Source organism: Macadamia integrifolia, unplaced genomic scaffold, assembly GCF_013358625.1.
Source record: "Macadamia integrifolia cultivar HAES 741 unplaced genomic scaffold, SCU_Mint_v3 scaffold453, whole genome shotgun sequence".
Classification (NCBI taxonomy): Eukaryota; Viridiplantae; Streptophyta; class Magnoliopsida; order Proteales; family Proteaceae; genus Macadamia; species Macadamia integrifolia.
The window spans coordinates 558461-567803 of NW_024870454.1; the positions used below are offsets into that span (position 1 = coordinate 558461).

Consider the following 9343-nt stretch of genomic DNA (forward strand, 5'->3'; position numbering starts at 1 on the left):
TTTTGAATTTCATCATCTGATTGGACAACAACCTTTCTTTAATTTCATCCTTTCTTTCTTCTTGGAGAAAGAAGAACAGGAATGACTTTCTCTTTCCTCCTTTCTTTCTTCTTTTCCTTATATAGAACTAGTACTTTTCCAACTTTACTCTTTTCCTTTCTTCTTTTTATTTTTTTCTGGGTTATATAGGAGAAAAGGGTTCTCTCTGTTCAGTTGCAAAAATTGTTTGGTAAATTAGAATCACTTTGTTCCACAATTTAGTATACAAAAAAGACTCCAACTTTCTTCTTATGAATTTAAAAAAGACGACACAACGATTCCGATACTGCAACATTGATGTGTACAATGGATTATGGAAAGAAGTTGTTTTATTCTATGCTAGCTTGTGTTGAATTCTTTTTTGGGTTACTTAAGGGAACTATTGATTTTTTACTCAGGCAACTATTCCTGCTCCTATACATAATCCGAGTAATATTTTATGCTACATTAGGTGTTTGGGAATTACTCTTTAGGCATGGATTTGTTGTGGAGATGTATGTTAAAATCTGAATAAATATTTGATTGTTAATTGTTAATTCTTTATTCTCAATTCTCATATGTACTCATCATATATGTTAAATTTGAATAAATATTTGATTGCATATTATGTAGGTACTTGATATTATTGAAAAATGGTTAGAAAAAAGGATAAGTTTTGGGAACATGTACAACAACTTGGGCGGAGCCGTTTTAAATGCAATTATTGTGAACTTGACAACTCTGGTAGTGTTACTCGAGTGAAGGCTCATTTGGCTTGCTTGACTGGCCATGATGTTCAAATTTGTACTAAAGTCCCTGACCATGTTCAAGTTGAAGCCAGTGCAGAAATGAATTTAAGTGCATCTAAAAAGAAAAGGACAAATGAGACCCTAGAAAGTGGAATTGGATCCACAAATTCTCATGGTAGGAGCATTCATCAAACCACAATGGTAGAGTTGGCTACTAAACAAGACAAGAAGTCATTAGAAAAGATGATAAGAGAATTTTTTGTTAAGAATAATATTTCTTTCAATGTTTTTCAGACAGAATCTTTTATTCAAATGATGAAAAGTGCTTATGCCTATGGTCAGGGTTTTGTTATTCCTAGTTACTCTACTCTTCGTACCCGTTTGATTCCTGAAGCTAAGGTAGAGATCATGGAATATGTGAGCAATATAAAGTCAACATGGGGTGGCACAGGTTGCACAATAATGTCTGATTCTTTGACTGACCTAAAGAAGAGGTCTTGGGTCAATGTGATAGCTTATTCTCCTGGTGGGGTTGTATTCCTGAAGTGTATTGAATGTGGTTCAAATAGTATTACTGTTGGATATCTATTTAGAGAATTATCTGATGTTATTGAAATGCTTAGACCACAACATGTTGTGTAATTTGTTTCAGATAATGGTGCTAACTATAATTGTTGTGGTGATATGTTGATTGGAAAATAGTCTCACATATATCAGACAAATTGTGCTACATATGGGATTAATTTTCTTTTAAAGGATATCCATAAGCATGTTTGATGGGTGAGGAAAATTATTGATGATGGTAAACATGTAGTGGATTATTTGCACAGGCACACAGATGTTATAGCCTTAATGAGGGAATTTACAAATGACAAAGAGATTAAGCGGCCTTGCAAGACAAGGTTTGCTACTAATTTTTTAATGCTCCAATCTCTTATTGTAGTTGAGAATGAGTTAAGGCTATTGGTTGCATCATCTGAATGGAGAGGCTTCCATTGCAATAGAGTTAAAATAGCATTAAAGACTGTCAGGATAATTCAATCTGATATATTCTGGGATGAGGCAAAGGAGGTTATTGCTTTTATGGATCCTCTTATTAGGATTCTTCGCCTTGTTGATTCAGATGGTTTCACTGCATGTTACTTGTATGAAGCAACTGTTAGGGAAAAAGAAAAATTAAGGAAATTAAAGGAGAGTGATGGAGTAAAGTACTTTACCATATTGGATTTGTTTGATACAAAGGTGGAAAAGAATATAATTCATCCTGTTCATGTGCTTGCTGCAGCTTTAAATCCTAATCATTTGTTTGATGGTGGACTTTTTATTGAGACAAGTACAGTTGTGCAAACTCAAGAATGTATTGTGGCAATCATGGTTCCTCTAGAAGATCGTGAGTAATTCACTGCAGAAATTGTGGAGTATTGAATGAGGAGCCCAAATTTGTTCAATATCACGGGAAAGTCTTTAATGAAAACTAACCATCCAAGTAAGTCTGTTAGTTAATTAAGTTTATAGTTCAATTTGTAAATCATCCTTATATGTGTTTACTTGTGTTAATTGTAGGGATTTGGTGAGAATATATGGGTGGTTATCTTCATATGGTTCAAAAGATTGCTTCCAGAATCTTAAGCCAACCTTGTAGTTCCTCTCCTTGCGAGAGGAATTGGAGTGCTTGGGACGCAGCACAAACAAAGAAGAGGAACAGATTAACTCTAGAAATGTTAGAAGATTTGGTATACATTAGAATGAATTCTTTGATGAAGGAGAAGTACGATAGCCGAGCAATTTAAGATACAAAACCTATTGACCTAGAGAAACTTGGTGACTTGCCTGATGTAAACATTGAGTTGGAGATTGAGAGACTTGAAGAGACATATGTTGAACCTATTCATGATCAACCTAACTCTATATTATGTTACATTTGTGTTTTTTCTTGTAATGAAATGGGATGATACATTTTTGGATTATGTAATTTGGATGATGATTTTGGATATTTGAATGATGTATTTTGGACATTTGAATGGTGTATTTTGGATCTTATATTAATCTCTAGATGGATATATTTTCGATGCTATTTCATGATATAATAAGTTTAGAATTTGGATTGAAATATGAATATTATCTATATTTATTTTGATTGTTATCTAGGTATTTAGAGAATTATTATGTCAATTTATGTCTATATATTGCCCTTTTTTTGACACCGTATTATTTAAATATAAACTTTTAAAACACATATCGTCCATTTTCTATTTTTTCCCCTTTTTATCGTATTTGACAGTATTTTTGACCATCCTGTTCATGTTTTGATCCTTTTAAAACATGCCCGTACCGGACAATGTTTTTTTACCATTCCCGTTTTAACTAACAAAGGGCCCAACCCTATCGAGCTCATGTCAGTCCTACCCAACCCTAATTGGGCCGGGTTGGGCCTAGTTAGCCCTAATTGGCTCCAATTTTTTCCAGGGTCGGGCTAATCCTGATTAGCCCTAATTGGCTCAGATTTTTGTCAGGGTTGGACTAACCCCGATTGACCCTATTTTTTCCATTGTGTTTTATGCATTAAAAAATAATAATAATAAAAAGCATTATACACAGTTAAAATTATGAAGTGCAACACATTAATAGATGTTTAGGATACCTAACCATAAAAATCAACGACCCAAATTTTATTACTTTGAATTAAAGGATAGGATGATAGCCCTATCCTTTTATGATAGCCCTAAATGATATTATATAAATCAGGGTCCGGTTGGGCCTAGGCCTCAACCCATGACCGACCCAACCCTAACCCAACATCATTGTTTTTCAACCCTAACCCACCTTCAGGGTTTGAAATCTTACCCTAGGCACTGTTCAAGCTCAAGACTAGACAAGGCAAGTTCGAGTTGTCAGGGCCAAACTTACACCCGTAGTAAAGTGCATGCAATTTTCCACCATTGATGTAGAGTGAAATAGAATCATCTAATAGGGGGTTTTAATGAGGAGATAGTGCGGGGTCTATAGATGGTATGCGAGAGGGCGTTCATAAGAGTCCATAGGTTTCCATCATGGCAATCTTTTTTCCATATATATGTTTAGACTAAGTTTTCTTGTGCCCATTATGAATGGGAATCCATTCATTAAGGGGCTGAGATGCATGGTGGGGGATATTGAGAGGGTATTTTGGGAAGGTACTAAAACCATACAGGGTTTGTGAACTCTAGAATGGTGGATGAACCATCTCTAGTGGATGAACAATCCTCCATGGGTGCAGGACAATGTTTCCATATTAAAAGGGTAAAAAAGTAAGATTACAAATTATTTGACACATATGGAAGGAGGTTGGGTACGCCACTAGCTTTCTTAGGGCTAGCGGCTCAACCAATGGGTGGTTGGGATGGGAGGGGCAGGGGGACTTTTCCAAGGGTGTAAAAGGAAAGAGGCAGACACATTGTCGTGCACAACACTAGTGTGCATAAATATGGAGAGTTTAAATGACATTTCCATAGGTATATTTAGAATATGACATCTTATTTTAATTGTCTTTTGTCATATTCTCAAAAAGATATTGAGATAGGAATATAAAAGAATTTTCAAAAATAAGTTGAAAGTGACATATCATTATATCATTATCAAAATGTGTTATTATTGCATACATTTTTCAAGTACACATACAAAATATCACTATCATCCTCGGTGGAAAAAAAATTGTATCTCATACCAAAAGAGAAAAAATAAAGTTACTAATTATTTGACACCATGAGGGATGTCAAAAAGCAAATCCTTTGTGTATATATCATACTAAAAAAGTAAAATATTGATTTTCTTTTTTACATCCCTCATGGTGTCAAATAATTAGTAACCTTACTTTTTTTGCTGTTTTGGTATGAGACATTTTGTTGTTTCATATCTATACTTGAAAAATATGCATGACAATTGACATTGTTTGATAATGACATAATGATAAGTCACTTTCAACTTATTTTTGAAAATCTTTTTATACCTATCTTAAAAACCTTTTGAGAATAAAACAATGGACAATTAAACTAATGTATTATGTTCTAAATATACCTATAGAGGTTGTTGTTTTATGGTTGTCATTGTTGGCAACTCGGCCATGTGGCGGTGATGACATGGCCAGTTTGGGTGACGTGGATGGAAATGATTACATGACAGTGTCCAATGTCACCGATGAGATAAAAGAGCCGCTTGGTATACATGGAATGGTTTGATACATCATTAGTATATGGTATGGGTTTTTTAGTCAAAACTGGTAAAATTAGCCTATTTACGCCCAGGGGCATTTTTGATAGTGAAAATGACATTTTTGGAAGATCGTTTCTCATGAAAAATATAGATTATAATTTATCTAGTTCAATGCATCTAAGTTTATCGCATTCCGATACCATATGAAGAAGTTATGGCATTTGTGATAGTCGATGACAATTTCAACATTGAAGATGAATTTTTTAAAGGAAGTGTTCTCCATGTAATGATACAATAAAAATCCAATCTTTCCAATGGTTCTGATTTCATCGCGTTCCGATTATGTATGAGAAAGATGCATCATTAGAAAGAACTAAGGGTATTTTGATCTTTTTATATGGTTGATTCATATGATCAGGTCCTCTAAAAAGTCATAGAGCGTCCAATCATGGTTCCAATGCATTTCGTTTCATCTCGATCGGATATCGTATGAAAAAGTTATAAGTGTTTCCGTGAAGCCGATTCAAAAATCCAAACCAAAAATTCATCGATTGCTCTCGGTGTTGGGTGGATTTTTTGGAATTTATTTTTGAAATTTTAAGGGCTTTTGTGTAATTTTAATATTTTGAAGGTCTGAGTCGCAGGGGGTCTTTAAGCACTAAAATATATGAAAGCAGGGGCTTGATTGTAATAAAGATGAGTAAAGGGAAGTGAAATGGATAGTCCAGATTCGACCACGTAGGCTTGATGCCTATCCAAAGGCTGCTGAGATTTTGCACTGACATGGACGATATAGATGATTACGCGTGAGATTTGATTAGTTAGGTGCATAAGCCTTGATGCACTGGTGCTACACTTTATCAAGGTATGTTGTGGTGTTTCGCACGTGCATAGAAGGTATAAAAAAGATTCCGATATTAATGATCTCATAAGATCTGATTAAAGCTATTTTGAAGGATTCGGATCCAATGGTTGATAAGCCTTTCACTTTTGTGAGTGGGACACAAGCTCCCTTAAAATCTGAAAAATTAACCAATCAAAAATTGACAACAAAAAGTGATTGCTGACGGCTGACATCATGAGTTGACTCTTTATTCAAATCTTGTGGCTGAGATTTACTATCCATTATTTTAATCAGATAGTCTAGATCTTTGTTAGTTTATTCGCATTTAAAACGCATTTAAAATGCCGAACCATTTTTTTCCCATTTTAAACACCGTTTGCCGAACTATCCACAAAAAGTTGGTAAAAAACGAGGACGGGGATATTTGAAGTTTTAAAACCGTTGTAAACGCGTATCCGTTTTTTTAATAGTAAAAAAATGGATATTAAAAAATAATTAAAACTTTCACTTCACAGTTCTTTACAAAAAAGACTCCAACTTTCTTCTTATGAATTTAAAAAAGACGACACAACGATTCCAATACTGCAACATTGATGTGTACAATGGATTATGGAAAGAAGTTGTTTTATTCTATGCTAGCTTGTGTTGAATTCTTTTTTGGGTTACTTAAGGGAACTACTGATTTTTTACTCAGGCAACTATTCCTGCCCCTATACATAATCCGAATAATATTTTATGCTACATTAGGTGTTTGGGAATTACTCTTTAGGCATGGATTTGTTGTGAAGATATATGTTAAAATCTGAATAAATATTTGATTGTTAATTGTTAATTCTTTATTCTCAATTCTCATATAAACTCATCATATATGTTAAATTTGAATAAATATTTGATTGCATATTATGTAGGTACTTGATATTATTGAAAAATGGCTAGAAAAAAGGATAATTTTTGGGAACATGTACAACAACTTGGGCCGAGCTGTTTTAAATGCAATTATTGTGAACTTGACTACTCCGATAGTGTTACTCGAGTGAAGGCTCATTTGGCTTGCTTGGCTGGCCATAATGTTCAAATTTGTACTAAAGTTCCTGACCATGTTCAAGCTAAAGCCAGTGCAGAAATGAATTTGAGTGCATCTAAAAAGAAAAAGGACAAATGAGACCCTAGAAAGTGGAATTGGTTCCACAAACTCTCATGGTAGGACATTCATCAAATCACAATGGTAGAGTTGGCTGCTAAACAAGACAAGAAGTCATTAGAAAAGATGATAGGAGAATTTTTTGTTAAGAATAACATTTCTTTCAATGTTATTCAGACAAAATCTTTTATTCAAATGATGAAAGGTGCTTGTGTCTATCGTCAGGGTTTTGTTATTCCTAATTACTCTACTCTTCATACCCGTTTGATTCCTGAAGCTAAGGTAGAGATCATAGAATATGTGAGCAACATAAAGTCAACATGAGGTGGCACAGGTTGCATAATAATGTCTGATTCTTGGACTGACCTAAAGAAGAGGTCTTGGGTCAATGTGATGGCTCATTCTCCTGGTGGGGCTGTATTCCTGAAGTGTATTGAATGTGGTTCAAATAGTATTACTGCGGGATATCTTTCTAGAGAAATATCTGATGTTATTGAAATGGTTGGACCACAACATGTTGTGCAATTTGTTTTAGATAATGGTGTTAACTATAATTGTTGTGGTGATATGTTGATTGGAAAATGGTCTCATATGTATCGGACAAATTGTGCTACACATGGGATTAATTTACCTTTAAAGGATATCTATAAGTATGTTAAATGGGTGAGGAAAATTATTGATGGTGGTGAACATGTATTGGATTATATGCACAGGCACACAGCTGTTATAGCCTTAATGAGGGAATTTAAAAATGACAAAGCGATTAAGCAACCTTGCAAGATAAGGTTTGCTACTAATTTTTTAATGCTCCAATCTCTTATTGTAGTTGAGAATGAGTTAAGGCTATTGGTTGCATCATCTGAATAGAGAGACTTCCATTGCAATAGAGTTGAAATAACATTAAAGATTGTCAACATAATTCAATCTGACATATTCTAGGACAAGGCAAAGGAGGTTATTGCTTTTATAGATCCTCTCATTAGGATTCTTTGCATTGTTGATTCAGATGGTTCCACTGCATGTTACTTGTATGAAGTAACTGTTAGGGCAAATGAAAAATTAAAAATTTTAAAAGAGAGTGATGGAGTAAAGTACTTTACCATATTGGATTTGTTTGATATAAGGATGGAAAAGAATATAATTCATCATGTTCATGTGCTTGCTGCAGCTTTAAATCCTAATAATTTGTTTGATGGTGGACTTTTTATTGAGACAAGTACAGTTGTGCAAGCTCAAGAACGTATTGTGGCAACCATGGTTCCTCTAGAAGATTGTGAGCAATTCATTGCAAAAATGGTTGAGTATCGAATGAGGAGCCCAAATTTGTTCAATATCACGGGAAAGTCTTTAATGAAAACTAACCATCCAAGTAGGTCTGTTAGTTAATTAAGTTTATATTTCTATTTGTAAATCATCCTTATATGTGTTTACTTGTGTTAATTTGTAGGGATTTGGTAGGAATATATGGGTGGTTATCTTCCTATGGTTCAAAAGGTTGCTTGCAAAATCTTAAGCCAACCTTGTAGTTCCTCTTATTGCGAGAGGAATTGGAGTGTTTGGGATGCAGCACAAACAAAGAAGAGGAACAGATTAACTTCAGAAATGTTAGAAGATTTGGTATACATTAGAATGAATTCTTTGATGAAGGAGAAGTATGAAAGCCAAGCAATTCAGGATACAAAACCTATTGACCTAGAGAAACATTGTGACTTGCCTGATGTAAACATTGAGTTGGAGACAGAGAGACTTGAAGAGACATAAGTTGAACCTATTCATGATCAACCTAACTCTATATTATGATACATTTGTGTTTTTTATTTAATGAAATGGGATGATGTAATTTGGATGATACATTTTGGATTATGAAATTTGGATGATGATTTTGGATATTTGAATGATATATTTTGGATATTTGAATGGTGTATTTTGAATCTTATATTAATCTTTGGATGGATATATTTTCGATGTTATTTCATGATATAATAGGTTTAGAATTTGGATTGAAATATGAATATTATCTATATTTATTTTGATTGTTATCCAGGTATTTAGAGAATTATTATGTCAATTTATGTCTATATATTGCCATTTTTTTTTACACCTTATTATTTAAATATAAACTTTTAAAACATGTATTGTTGGTTTTTTATTTTTTCCTATTTTTACCGTATTTTTGACCGTCCTGTTTACATTTTGATCCGTTTAAAATATGTCCGTACCGAACAATTTTTTTGTCGTTCCCGTTTTAACTAACAAAGGTCTAGATTAAGAGCTTCTCTTTGATGAGGCCAGATTTGCAACCATGTTGCGCGTGCCGCTGGCGTAGCCTACTCCACTCCTACGAAGATTCTATTTCAGGCTATCTCATTGCTCCAACTTCAAATAGTTATATCTTCCTCATTT

At 33.9% G+C, this 9343-nt stretch overlaps 2 protein-coding genes across 2 annotated transcripts; both read left to right on the plus strand.

Moving 5' to 3' along the window:
• The first annotated feature begins 671 nt into the window (after positions 1–671).
• On the plus strand, positions 672–2165 carry LOC122068704. Its single transcript, XM_042632584.1, has 3 exons — positions 672–968; positions 1062–1405; positions 1598–2165. Exons 1-3 carry the CDS (start codon positions 672–674, stop codon positions 2163–2165), a joined length of 1209 nt encoding a protein of 402 aa, XP_042488518.1.
• Positions 2166–7285: 5120 nt separating this feature from the next.
• Positions 7286–8701, plus strand: LOC122068705. Its single transcript, XM_042632586.1, has 3 exons — positions 7286–7762; positions 7880–8317; positions 8399–8701. Exons 1-3 carry the CDS (start codon positions 7286–7288, stop codon positions 8699–8701), a joined length of 1218 nt encoding a protein of 405 aa, XP_042488520.1.
• Positions 8702–9343: the final 642 nt, after the last annotated feature.

Bases quoted from the DNA above. Each gene is read 5' to 3' on its own strand.
- LOC122068704 (XM_042632584.1), top strand. From the start codon at position 672: ATGGTTAGAAAAAAGGATAAGTTTTGGGAACATGTACAACAACTTGGG. The intron at 969-1,061 runs GTAGAGTTGGCT...AATGTTTTTCAG, and splicing joins GCATTCATCAAACCACAATG to ACAGAATCTTTTATTCAAAT. The intron at 1,406-1,597 runs GTAATTTGTTTC...TTATTTGCACAG, and splicing joins CTTAGACCACAACATGTTGT to GCACACAGATGTTATAGCCT.
- LOC122068705 (XM_042632586.1), top strand. From the start codon at position 7,286: ATGTCTGATTCTTGGACTGACCTAAAGAAGAGGTCTTGGGTCAATGTG. The intron at 7,763-7,879 runs GTAGTTGAGAAT...GACATATTCTAG, and splicing joins TAATGCTCCAATCTCTTATT to GACAAGGCAAAGGAGGTTAT. The intron at 8,318-8,398 runs GTTAGTTAATTA...GGGATTTGGTAG, and splicing joins CTAACCATCCAAGTAGGTCT to GAATATATGGGTGGTTATCT.